Source organism: Perca flavescens, chromosome 2, assembly GCF_004354835.1.
Source record: "Perca flavescens isolate YP-PL-M2 chromosome 2, PFLA_1.0, whole genome shotgun sequence".
Lineage (NCBI taxonomy): Eukaryota > Metazoa > Chordata > Actinopteri > Perciformes > Percidae > Perca > Perca flavescens.
In genome coordinates this window covers 8,000,949-8,015,010 of record NC_041332.1, presented here as the reverse complement: position 1 = coordinate 8,015,010, position 14,062 = coordinate 8,000,949, and the positions used below count along the sequence as shown (strand labels likewise).

Genomic DNA, 14,062 nt, shown 5'->3' with positions numbered 1-14,062 from the left:
AGTATGGATTCTGTTTCAGTCCAAAACTGTTTAATTAACTGCAGTTTAGAGCTTTTGGCCATGACATCATCAATCGTCAAGTAATGGAGCATCTCAATAACAGAATTATTAAACATAAAATGAAGCAACAGCATATTTTACAGTTCAAATCATCCTGTAATAATAATAATAAAGAATTTTGAAATGTAACATGAGAATATAAAGTATATCTGAATATTTCTACTAGTGGAGTGATGTTTGTTTCTATGAATAATCCTGCTGCACCTACATTAAGAATCAGAAGACTCCAGTGAGATTACGTCTGAAATTGTCATTGTATTGTAATGTCAGTGTGTTTGTGTCCTGACACAGTAAACTCACACACTGAAGGAGAGGGGAACTTCTCATGTCCTTTCAACCCACAGGAGAAGACATCTGTGGGATTAAACCAGGTTGTATAAGTAGATGTCTCCACCGAGGTAATGTGTTCTCTGTTCTTGAACCAGACGTAGGAGAGACCACCAGCTGGACTGCAGCTGCTGTGACACTTCAGCTCTGCATAGGTCTGAGACTGATAGACTCTGATCACCTGAACCTGCAGAGCTGGACATGGGAACAAAAATCTATATTTTATAACAGGTTCTAAAAAAAAATAAAGATGTACATACACATCAGCACAACAGTTACAAATCCTAGAAGTAGTATTGATCATTAGTATTCATTTAATATTATTTATTATTTAATATTATTTATGTATGTTATTGTTTAAGTAATAATGTTCAGTGTTTTAAATGTACTGTGTAGGTGTATTTAGCTACATCAGTTTGTGTTGATCAGTACCTGTGACAGTCAGAGTTGTTCCAGGTAAACTACTCCATTCAAATCTTGGTGTTCTGAACTTGAAGTGATACTCAGCTGAGTCTCTCTCTCTCAGGTCAGAGATTCTCAGAGTGGAGAATCCTCTCTCTGTTTCAACATGAACACGACCTGTATACTGGGAGTCTGTACTAAGGTCTTCAGGCTGGGGAGGATTCTGCCCTCCATGATTACGCTCACGACTGAACCAGAATGTTGATTTGTCAGGATAATTGTAGCTGTTGTACAAGCAGGAAATGTTCACTGAAGAGCCTTTGGAGGCACAGATGCTTCTGTCAGTGTACGTCACTCTGTTGCAGGATTCACCTTGGACACCTGAAAGATAAAACCATTTTAACAATATTATATAATTTCCATATTAAAACTACACTACATGAAGTTATAAGGCTCCACTAAATGTAGTTCAGCGCAAATTCTTTCAGCAAAACCTAACAAATAATCAGTTCTCTCCCTACAGCGAATCACTGCTGGAGGCTTTCACCTTTCTGATAAGCCAATCAGAATCGGCCACAGATTCCATATGTCAATCACAGCGTCACAACACTGCTTTAAAATCTGCTTCTCTCCCTGTGCTATCGGCTGTCAGTTCAGGAAAGGTGTTCATCCCTCCTCCTCCCCTTCCACCTCCTCTCACAGGTATTCTCCGGCTGTCGCTCCAGTGCCTCCTCGGTCTGGTCTTCGGGCCCTTCTCTGCCACCACCGGTGTCTGAATTCCATCGGGGGGTTACATCATGGTTCCCTACCCCTATATTAAATGTATTTATATAACGATGGAGTTCAATCTCCAATACTCTGTATAGCTACATGCCCTCGTACATTAAACATTTTGCATATCTGCAAACAAGTCTCTCCTGATTGAAATGGTGTTGTGTTGGAAGACTGTTGAGTAAACTCACACACTGAAGGAGATGGGAAATCCTTATATCCTTGAAGAGCACAGGAATAGCTGTCTGAATTATACACAGGGTCTAAAGAATAAGATGTTTGTGCCTGAATTTCCTGTCCATTCTTGTACCAGACATAGGAAGGATTATTAGGTAGACGACAACTGCTCCGACACTCCAGCCTGTTAGAATGTGATATCACCTGGAGACCTGGATGTGTGAAGAAGGAACATGAATGTTATGTTAGACAACACTGTCAACATACAACAACTGTTTTATTAAACTCTCAACTAACAACTGCAAATAAACACACAACACATTTATATTATTGTTTTCTAGATCTTGAATATTTGTAAATAATTAACGTATGAATAGAAATGTTACCTGCTGTGACAGACAAAGTGACTCCAGGTGAACCGGTATATCTTCCACCTTCTTGGTTTGTTATGAACCTGAACTCGTACACAGCTGAGTCTCTCTCTCTCAGGTCTGAGATTCTCAGAGTGCAGTCCTTGTTTTTATAACTGTACTGCACACGACCTGAATATTCTGAGTCTGTTGTCAGATCTACAGGTTCATTATTAATCTTTTTAGTAAACCATAATCTTCTCTCAACTCTAGTATCACTGCCTTTCCACCAGTATGGGTATGTGTAGCTGCAGTGTATTTCCACTGTTGATCCTTTAACAGCACAGATCTGAGTAGAGGTGTAAGTCACTCCCCAGCCATCCTGACCCTGTATCACTGTAACACAGAGAACATCAGGAAGACCAATCAAACTCAGAACTACATCAGGAGACAGACTTACATGTAGTGAAGGCTCTTCAGTGTGTGAAGCTACATTTCCCAAAACTACTTTTCCTCTCACCACTTACACCCCAAGTCAGTGTGAAAGTAAGATAATCTAATAGTAACAACTTGTTTTTGGGTTTTGGGGACGTGGACAAACTTTACTAAACTCAGACTCCTTTCCTAAAATTGAGCTTAACACTATCACACAGGTTTTTCTTATATTTGTACTTCTTTGTTGGAGACTTTCTAATGTCTGTTTTTGAAAATGTGTACATGAATCAAATATTAATGTTATTTTTTGTTCATGCCAAAGTGAACAGAGGAATGTTGAAATATGCAAATCATTCAGTTTTACATGATAATATATAATGCTAAGGAACAGTCACAGCTGAACACATGATCTCTGCTCTGCAGTTAAGCTCTAGGTGCACTGAGGCAGGACATCATACAGAGGGTGCAGTGAAGGAACAGCAATGTATTGAACCTGTGAACAAAATAAAAAGGCAGAAGATTAATATTAGAAGGGTGAAATGTGCGGAAATAAAAGAATCTGCTTTGCTCGGTTGCTTTTTTTGTCGGTGGTCAGGCTGCTGTAGAACGGAAACTGTAAATGAAGAAATGCAGAACACTGAGGAGTGAGAAACTCCCACATGCCTGTTATTATTAACCAAACACGGATGTGTAACACACATAAACAAGCAGACTGGTAACATTTGGTGTTGGCACACAATGTTGATAATGATGTTGATTAGAAAAAGTACTTTTAATAATGTTGGCTTGTTTAGGTGTCTCCGCTGGATAAACTGTGTGCAGAGATGTCCTCCATTTAAAATGGGATGAAAACACAGGAAACTAGAAGGGTAACTCTGAGAGGACAGACCTCCACCAAGCCATGCCCTATTTCACAATGCTTATGCAGTGAGGATTTTCCCAGTATGAAAGTCTGAAATTTTTTTTTTTCAAAATGTTCTGATAAATGTAGCACAAATGTCCTGTCTTGCAATGTTAATGAAAGGAAAAAGATCATTTGTGTATCCGCCCTGTGATTCAGACCAGCTCTGAAAAGTGAAGTGTTTTTTTCTGTAATCCTGCTAAAAGACAGACCTACAAACAAACCAAAAGACAAACAAATCAAGCCAAAAACATCACCTTCTTGGCAGAGAAGACACTTAATATTTGAAAAAGCACTCAGACCTCACAGTATCAATCTATAAATTAGGAACTCTCTGAGCGTGTCTAACACATGCGCAGTACGCGCAAGCATGTCTGTCCTCTCTGCATGTTGACAGACAGTGGTGCTCCGTCACACACACACATACACACACAGAGGTGAGGACAGAGTGAAGCTACGATGACTCGGCAGTTTCTTTGAGTCACGGCAGTGCCTTTTTGCATTAAAAGAAAAGCAAGACTTATTTCTGAAATAAAAACCCAGCCTCAGCTTCAACTTCTTCACAAGTTGCTGAATTTTAGACTTCAAAGAGAGAGAATCGTCAATTAAGAATCTTAGGTATTTATATGAAGATACAGACTCAGTCACATTGCCCTGAAAGGTAATTAAAGATGGAAGGTTCAATGGCTCTTTCTTTGAGTGTGTGAACATCATGACATTTCTTTTGTCAGGATTCAAAATCTATTTCAGCTCATGAAAGCTGTGTTGTAGTATCAATAATAAAAGCTGCTAAATGCCTTACAATATACTGTAAATGTAGATGTGCACTACAGTACCTTGTACAGAGAGAAGGAAGACAACAAATCCACTCGCTGCTGCTGTTAAACTCATAGCTGCTCCTCTGGTCTCTGTTAAATCAGCAGGTAGATCACATACATGAGAAATACTGGGTGTCACTAACTCACAATAAACATGTCTACATTAGAAAAAGGAAGATGTGGTCTCTGAAGACAGAGTGTTTGGTGTCCTGACTTCCTTCCTTTTTACATCAATAATATGCATACTGTAAGCAGACAAATGTCTGTAAATCTCCCAGTTGAAATGAACAAATTATTGTTGTTTTGTAAACGATGCATTAAGTTCTTAAAATATGGTTTATGAAAATGAAGGCCTGGGTATGAGTAGCCACCTAGGCCAAAATTGAATACTTCACTTGCACATACATATATATATATATATATACATATATATATATATACTGGTACTAAAAACTTTCACATACATGCATACTTCACTTGTGCATACATATATACTTTATTTGCACATACATACCTATAAATTGCAGGAATGTCTTTCTGTCTGTGTGTGTGTGGGTGCTAGGCGCATATCTCTTGAACCGTTAGTCCGATGGATTTCAAGCTTGACAGTTGTCTTGCTACTTGCAGTGCCGATTATTATTATTTTTTTAAGATTATTTATTGGGGCATTTTTAGGCCTTTATCTTCACAGGACAGACGAAGACATGAAAGGGGAGAGGGAGGGGGAACGACACGCAGCAAAGGGCCGCAGGTGGGAGCCGATCCCACGGCCGCCGCGCAGAGGAGCAAACCCCCCCATATGTGCGCCTGCTGTACCAACCGAGCCAACCCGGCCACTGCAGTGCCAATGTTGGCGTTGTATGGATTAGAAATGCAAAATATATCATTAAATATATAGGTAAAAGAAAGAACACATTGGCTTTTGCCGCTCTAGCCGCTGGCCACTCCCCCCTCTCACCCTGAGGACCAGAGACAGAGAGCAGCAGAGCTTTGGCAGCTAAAATGTGACATACACCTCGACCCTCAAAAATGTGCAAAGTTGCACTACTTTGGACTGTCTTTGACTTTGAATAAACAAATAACAATTCCTGAATTTAAGGACCTATCCTTCCCCGTTAACCGTCAAGCCACTAAACCTGTATGGAAATCAACACCTCAGCTGAAATGTTAAATTTGTTAACGATCCGACACAAAACAACACTGTCTCTCTCTCTCTCTCTCTCTCTCTCTCTCTCTCACACACACACACACACATGGTCCGGTTCTGGTGGTTGATGAACATATATGTGCTGATTAGCGCTCATAACGGGCCGGGTGGGTAGCGCACTGCCATGAGTCCATGACACTAATGTCTGATTACTGTCTGATATTTTGGGATGAAATTCTGAATCTGCAGCGTTCTCTGTCAGGTAAATACAGTAGTACAATGTCTTCTTCTGATGTAGAAGTAGCCTACACTGTAAGTCAGTAGTAGGGTATACAGTGGAGTTGCATATTAAGTGGTTTGGGGTCCTTCTGTAAGTCATTTTGGGGTACAATTTGGTTTTGATGAATTCCACAAGCAGCAATACCACAGGCCAAGCAATCGCCCGTTCCAAACAGGCACTGCACTAGTTAATATCAAAAAGTTACACACTAAAGCTTACATTTTTTGTGATCTTGTTTTTCCTGTTCTTTTCAATTCTTGTCTCATCAAAGCAAACTGGTGAGTCAGCTTCATTTCAGGAAGCAGTTGTTGTTTTAGGTTGTGCATTACCACCAGAGTAAAAGGTTATTACATGGTGACAAGTTATACAGATGGACAAATAATGAGCAAGTGAGAAATAAGTTAATTAAACATATATAATTATTATTTGTGTTCATTGCTGATTAATAAAAAGAAAAACTTTATTCTGACAAAGAAACAGTTTTCTTGAAGCTGAAATCCCAAACAGTTGCCGTGCTAGCTGCAGGTTTATTTGAGTCAGCCACTGAAATACATAGAACATGTTTCAACTAGCGAAGAGTGACAGAGCTGTTTTTTTTTTTTCATTCAACCTTTATTTATCCTCGTGAGATCATTGAGGGGTGACTCTCATTATCAATGTCATCGAGTCAGATGACAAAGACAACTACAGAACAACACAGAAAGTACAATCATAAGAAATATAGAAAGACAATAAAACATTCAGAATTGGAAAAATATTTGATTAATACATTAGGATAATAGAGATGCAAAAGAAAATGCAATTATGTAAAGCAGTTACAAGTAGAAGTTTGCAGGTTTAGAAAAAGATTTCTAAATTGTCCAAGAGGACAATTTTTAAGTGTTGAAATATAGGCTACTATGTAATATATACTGTACATGCTGTGGAATATTTGGACTTTACTGGCTTTCTCTGCCAGGACAGGTGTCGTGTGAAAGGGTGATTAATATTTCTTAAAAAAATGTATTACATCAAATAACATTTTGCATTGAAAGTTAAATCCTGATCTGCACAGGTACAAATAAAGTTACATTCCACTCAAATCGTCTGCTACCTGCTGCTGCTTCTGAAATCTGACAATGCAAAATTTGGAGTTGATGTATCAACTTCAGCGTTGTCCTTCTTTTTGTTACCATCCATGTTTGACTGCATCTTAAGAAAACCAAATACATTTTGGTGAACTATTCCTCAGAAATTATTTTGAGTTTTTTTCCCCTCGATGCAGCAGACTCAAAGCTGTCTGACCACCAGGTCTTCCTGCTCCTCTGGGTCTTCTGTGCTGCAGTCTCTGAGATGTCCTCATACTCAGGACAAGAGTCTCAGGCCTCTCTCACACTGCCTGCCTGCGTGGCGTGAGCGTGGCGTTTCTGTTGCGTGGCGTTTCCTATGTCTTTACATACCAGAAAGCCTTGTCTGGACACGTGTATGTTCCCCATTGATAAAGTGAAATACCATGTTAAACATGAATATATACTGATTTGATTACAGCAAAGACAATGAGAAAATAGGCTACAGAATTTTCTTTCTGTATTGACAGGTGCAATGTTTGAAAATTGATAATTATTTATTTTTATTTTTTAAATTACATTTATATCTGCATTTATGTCAAAACCTAGAGACTTTCAAACATGAAAATGTAATTTATTAAACTATTTGTGTCAAAATGACAAATAAACATCTTTTTGTATTCTATGTTGCCTGGAAACGCTTCCAACACGCTTGCATGCAGGCCTGAGACGTGTGTGTCACACAGGAAGTGTGAAAGCTCTGACCTGTTAACATGGGACCCGGAATAAAAACAGACACGCCACGCAGCTGACACGCTGACGCCACGCAGCCAGTGTGAAAGAGACCTAACTGATGGGGAGGGACGACAAAATTAGAGACAAAAGCCTCATGAACGGAATCTGGATACAGTTAGATTTCATATTAAAATGTACTAAAGGTAAAGACACATCAGTGGTTTATATGAAGAATGAACGAAGATGTAACTAATCAAGTTACGTATAAATTCTCTTTATGAACTCATAAATTAACAACAAATTATAACCCTTCAGCATAGTCAGTTCTGTCTTAGTCTCGCTTTGACAGACCCTCCTCCACGGCACTGTGGAGGAGGGTCTGGGTAGTCCACAAAGCATTACGGGATGGGAGAAAAACGTGCTCTGGTTTATTGGCATTTCTTTAAACCAATCACAATTGTCTTGGGCGGGGCTAAGCGCCAGACGGAGCCCGGGTGCTATACAGAAATATATACAGAGAAATGTACATGACAAGATGATTCGCTCACACTGGCAGTAAATTATTGCATTTTTAAGCAAATTCTATATTGATATTTTTATAAATTACAAGTTAACCAGCTGTTAACTGATGACACTAGATAAATGACCTAACGCTGCATGCCATAAAAATGCATAAAATACAGTCTATCAACTTAATCCTAATACTCATAAATGTGTGTTTAACCTGCTTGAACACTGTCTAAAGTAGCGAGGCAGGGTGCATGTCTGTGTGTGGGGGGAGCCCAGAGGGCAGGGGGAGGGGTTAGACGGAGCACCGAGGAGATGCTTCCTTCAAATCTTGCTAGTTTTTCAACATTACCAACCCTGCCCTTTAAAGAGACCACAGATCTGTGTTGTGTTCAAAGTCTTGGGTGTTTGCTGACTGTGCTGTACAGTTCAGATGAATCCTCCGCAGCCTCTTGATTTCCTGATCTGTGAATGAAAAAAACATACTTAGAGAATGAAAATATAAAAACAAAACAAACATTTTCTGATGGACTCACTCTGTGGTAGCACTGGAACTCTTAAAATTGACAACACTGTACTCCACATCCTTGTCCTCCTCTTCCTCCTTGTGTCTGTGAGGCTGAGCTAGCCTGATGTTGGAGTAGAGAGCATCTTCCTGGTTTTTAGAGAAGCTCACGCTGGCATAGCAAAGGTCTTCGTGCGGCTCTGCTGGAGTTCTCTGGACTGGAGCTGAAGGGCTGTCATACACTGAACCCTGAAGGTAACATAGACAAGAGTCCTCAGTTACATAGGTAAGTGTTGAAAGGTCAGTTTTTAGGTTCATACTTTTCTTCTAGAACATGTTTACATGCTTTAATTCTAAAATGACACCTTATTTTCCTCATACTGTCTGTCTGAATATACCTGTATTCACCCTCTGTCTGAAACAGTGCCTGTCTCTTTAAGCCCCTCCTGAAAAAGCCTTGTCTGCTCTGATTGGTCAGGGTTTCCGGGTCTTCTGCATCTGCTCTCTCTGTGTCTCTGCACCATCATTGGAGCCAGAAAATGACTGTAACAGCACTGTAGCGGCACTTTCTACCTATATATAGTACAGCTGTGACATCAGAACCATAGTGGAGTCCTAACGTCTCGTTTAAATGCAGTTTCTGAATAAGCACAGTGTGCGTTTCTCTGTGGATTGAGCATTTTGATGCATTTACAGTATTTATATAGCACCTCAACCTGCTTCATAATAAAAAAGACATGAATAAATATGGGACCTTCAACTATGATTTTTATTGGCCTGTAAAACAAAATCCTCTGTAACGACCTTAGACACGACACTGGTGGACTCAAATGCACGACTCAGAACCGAGGTTATAAAAAACTAAATACAAACGAAATAACAAAAACTAGAAGGGAAAAGTAGTTAACTGAAATAAAAATAAAACGAGGTATTACAAAAAAACAATAGCTAAACTAAAACTGTAATGTCTGTTTGCTAAATTAAATTAAATAATGAAGTAAATGTCCTTAGTTTTCGTTTTTGTCAATGTATTTCACAGAGCAAATAACGTCATATATTTCAGAGTTGACATTTCCGACCATAGACCTGTTATATTCAGTCTATGCCATAGACATAGTTTCCGACTGGGAACCCAGAAATCCGACATTCCACGTCAAATTGAACACAACATAGTTCGTGCCCCTCAGAAGAAAGCGGCAGAGTCCTGTTTGATTATGACAAGGGGGTAAGCTTCGCTTCAGAACGCGAACCTCCGATGGCGCCACATTGTTGCTACGAAGAGATCACCTCTTGTTAGCATTACACTGACCGCCATTTTTTTTTTACGTCACTTGACTGCGGATAACTTTACATCTGAAGCATTTAAAGACTCTATTTGTCCATTGTTTATTTCTAAAGAAACACGACAATGTATAAAAAGCTCCATTACCTTGTATCTCACGTTATGGCTCCGTAGCAGACGCTTTTATAAAAATAAGCTAACGATTGTGTCATAACCAAGTGACTTACTGTCGGACAGTAGAGGAATTACCGTACAGTACAGGAGAAGCTCGCAGGCAGTTTCGACTTACATGAGCTGTTTAGGTTTAATTACTAATGTTAACTAGCATGTTAGTTAGCAATAATTAGCCTGTGCCTATGTTATCTCCTTACATATACCTACACTCTCCGTATCTGTAAGATTGGGAATGACAACATTTACGTTGTCTCTGTCAGTTGGAAGCTGCGTAGTAAAGCAAGAGATCACCGGAAAAGTGCTTCTAATAGCCTTCACTGGTCTCCGTCCAGAGCAACGGGGTCTATTGGTCCATTATATATATATATATATATATATATGTCAATGGATTATGACTGTCAGATAGAAGCAAGTGCCTCGCAGTGGAAGGTGGTAAAATAAGTGGACAATTTATTAAAGGGTTATTACCGTCAGGCAGCGTTACAGCACGCACAGAGATGAGAAGGGTATGTATCGACTTGTCTAACTCTGGGGGTTACGGTGAATAAGCTAAATTCCCAATAAGTCGGCGTGTTCCTTTAAAGAGACATAACATCCTCATATTGTAAAGCATCTGCAGGGTTAAAGGTGAGGGGCTTGTTCTGCAATTCCAGTGAATTTACAAATACTTCACCAGACGATCCAAATTCCTGGTTTCAACATTTATTTCATGTTCTCTGTTGTGGGATCAAGTCTCGTTTTCAAAGTCAAAAGTGAACCACAGGTTTGAGGTCACTTCTGTTTTTGTCGGTGTAATGCCTACCGATCACCAGCAGAGGGAAATACAATTCAAGGATTGCCTAAATCCTCTTTATTTACAAACCCTATCATGTCTGTGTAGATGGAGAGGTTTATATTATTTTATACAGTGTCCCTGTCTCAGCACCTTATAATTTAGCAGAGGACATGAAGCATTATTCAAATGTTTCCAGGTGAGAGAGGACTCTGACTGAACTCTTCTTCTGACCTGAGCTTGGTTGTCTGGTCTCGCTCCAGGCTCGCTGGTTCGTTTCCAGGACCTCTTTCTTATGGAAAGGAGAATGAATGAACATTCAAATTAATCATCAAAATACAATTCTAAATGACACAATGAATTAATGATGCATTACTGAATGTAATCACAGTAAAACTGAATTGAACTCACCTAATAAATAGGAAGGCACAGAGGAATATGATAGCCAGGAAAATAGCAGTGATGGATCCAGCAGCTACTGATTTCATTGAACCTGGGAAACAGTGATGAAACCAGACGATTCATTATGGAATTACAAGTTGTTTGGGTCCTTTAGCAACTGATAATTAGAAATAAGATCATAGATCCTCAGACAGATGCATTCCACATCATGACTCATGTGTACTGTAGTTTTGCTTGTGGTTTTTACTTAATGTCCTATAATGTAAAAATGATCTTTCGAACAATGTGAGTTTATGTGAGTTTTTATGAATGACAAACCTCTGGATTAATAATTATGGTTTTGTGCAAACATTTAATTTGCAAATGTATTCATGTTGACATCTATTTGTCATCAGATAGGTAGATAAAGAACTGGAAGGTTAAGATCATGTGGAAATATGATTACCTGCTACAACAATCAGATGTAAGGTGGAGTTCTGACTTCCTCTTTTGTTCTGGGCTACACAGTAATAATTCCCACTGTGTTCAGCTCTGAAGTCAGTGATGATGAAGATCTGTCCTGATGCTTTTGGTGAGTCTTCATTCTCCTTGTACCAGGTGTAGTTAGCTGCTGGGTTAGCATCACTGCTACAGGTCAGATTCACTGAACTGCCCTTCACTATCTCAGCAGAGGGACTCACTGACACAGAGGTATTCTGTGGACCATCTATAAGTGAAAACATCTGTTTTAATAAAATATGACTGGTTGGATAACTGATAATTATTAGAAATACACATTAGACATACAGTACAGTAAGTGGGTTAGTGGAGCCCATTTCTCTTATCATCCGTCGAATTTTGAAACATGAACTCTGATTTTACAGCTGCGATGTCCATCTCCACCTTTTGGCTCCTGAATCTGGGAGCCAAACCATAATCTCACAACGGCAGTGGGCAGAGTACGGAGGAACATCAGGTAATGGTCTAGTGGCTTTGACCTCAGCCTCTTTAAGTGGCTTTATTACTACAATCTCATTCTTAATGTTATATTTCAGCTTACATTCATTTTAATGTGTGATATGCTGTAAATTTACCTAGAGCAAATGTTGGACACTTTTAGTGACACAGAGTAAACCCATTGTGAATGAGTTATCCTCATGTCCTTTAAGAACCTATTTTTTGACCAGGTTGCAGGCTTCAGCTGAAATGTGAACTCTTTACAGATTCATTTTTTCAAGGAAGATTTTGGATTCGCCAGCTACAGGTCAGATTGACTGAACTCCCTCCACTATCCCACCAGAGGGAAAGACATGTATTAAAATAAATTGACTTTAAAATATAAAAATTTGAAAATACTTCATTGCCAGGTAAGGTGTACTTACAAGGAATTTGCCTTGATTATTGGTGTATACATTAGCACGTTAAATATTAAAAACAAACAATGATTACAGAAACAAATAAGACATACATATAACTATGAATATCATAACAAAACATGGGTTTGTAACTGGATTATGAATATTATGACAGCCCTAAACCACAGGGTTACAGAAACAAGCCTTAAAGGGCAGTCATCAGCTGAATGTGGCTTTTTAAAATAGGAGCTATACTCACATTTCAGATCAATAGAGATGGATCTAGATGTCTTCCCCAGTTCATTCTCAGCTATACAGTAATACTGTCCAGAGTCAGAGGACTGGATGGAGCTGAAGACAAGCGGTGTATTTTTATTGAGAGGTTTACCATTCTTGTACCAGGTATAAGTAGCTGCTGGGTTAGCATCACTGCTACAGGTCAGATTCACTGAACTGCCCTCCACTATCTCAGCAGAGGGACTCACTGACACAGAGGGAAGCTTTGGACCATCTGGAGAGAAAATGTATAAAGACACATTTTATTAAAAACAATAAAAAAGTCATTTATATCATGAATAATACAGTGGGTCATATGGTGAGGAGAAAATGTACACGTTGAAATCACGTTCTTGTTAATACAAAAGTTTAAATAGCGATTGAATATAAATATATTACACATAATTGAGTTTCTCATATTAAAATCTATAGTTTTCTAAGTTTGCTCTTTTATTGGTGACACTGGAGTAAACTCACACACTGGAGGAGAGCGGTAATCTTCATATCCTGTAACAGCACAGGAATAGCTGTTGTTATCTTCAACAGAGACTCTGAGAGAAGAAGATGTTTCTCCATCCATTTTCTGTCCATTATTGAACCAGACATATGAAGGATTATCAGGTACATTACAGCTGCTGTGACACCTCAGCTCTGCCTGGGTCCATGATCTTGTCACCTGCACCTGGAGGTCTGGAACTGTCAAGATAGATTAGAAATATCATTTCAAATTAAACCATTTCAGTACATGCATGCAAGGAGACAGACAAAAGATTCACAAGAAAAACAATTGGACAAAATATTCCAATGAAAATATTACCTGTAACAGACAGAGTGACTCCAGGTGAACCAGTGAAATTATCTTGGTTTGTTATGAACCTGAACTTGTACTCAGCAGAGTCTCTCTCTCTCAGGTCTCTGATTCTCAGAGTGCAGCTCTTCTCATCACAGTGATACTCCACACGACCTGTGTAGTCTGAATCTGTTTTCAGATCTACAGGTGCTTTATTACTCCCTTTAGTAAACCAGAATGTTTTTTCCACCTAAGTAGTTTTATAAGTCTTTTTGGATGGGTATGTGTAGCTGCAGTGTATTTCCACTGTTGATCCTTTAACAGCACAGATCTGAGTAGAGGTGTAAGTCACTCCCCAGCCATCCTGACCCTGTATCACTGTAACACAGAGAACATCAGGAAGACCAATCAGACTCAGAATTACATCAGGAGACAGACTTACATGTAGTGAAGGCTCTTCAGTGTTTGAAGCTACATTTCCCAAAACTACTTCTGCTCTCAAACTTACCACTCACACCCCAAGTCAGTGTGAGAAAAAGATAATCTAATAGTACCAACTTGTTTTGGGGTT

The 14,062-nt window shown here is 39.1% G+C and overlaps 2 protein-coding genes across 3 annotated transcripts in view; both read right to left on the bottom strand.

Moving 5' to 3' along the window:
- LOC114546118 (titin-like) overlaps positions 1-14,062 on the bottom strand; it is a 55,757-nt gene that overhangs the window by 29,729 nt on the left and 11,966 nt on the right. Inside the window, exons 5-9 of the mRNA XM_028564786.1 lie at positions 13,776-13,869; positions 2,124-2,389; positions 1,752-1,949; positions 820-1,170; positions 361-582 (exon numbers count right to left, since the gene is read on the bottom strand). Of these exons, the coding sequence (XP_028420587.1) occupies positions 361-582; positions 820-1,170; positions 1,752-1,949; positions 2,124-2,389; positions 13,776-13,869 (1,131 nt within the window). The remainder of the gene's footprint in view (positions 1-360; positions 583-819; positions 1,171-1,751; positions 1,950-2,123; positions 2,390-13,775; positions 13,870-14,062) is intronic.
- On the bottom strand, positions 7,863-13,863 carry LOC114563426 (B-cell receptor CD22-like). Of its 2 annotated transcripts, none has more exons than XM_028590297.1 (8): positions 13,519-13,863; positions 13,179-13,391; positions 12,685-12,936; positions 11,537-11,797; positions 11,101-11,182; positions 10,924-10,984; positions 8,493-8,710; positions 7,863-8,421 (listed from the first exon to the last, which is right to left on the bottom strand). In XM_028590297.1, the coding sequence occupies exons 2-8, from the start codon at positions 13,279-13,281 to the stop codon at positions 8,349-8,351; spliced, it is 1,050 nt and encodes a 349-aa protein (XP_028446098.1). In that variant the 5' UTR covers positions 13,282-13,391; positions 13,519-13,863; the 3' UTR covers positions 7,863-8,348. The 2 variants fall into 2 exon arrangements, with proteins under 2 accessions (XP_028446098.1, XP_028446102.1); XM_028590301.1 differs by having other exon boundaries at positions 10,924-10,981.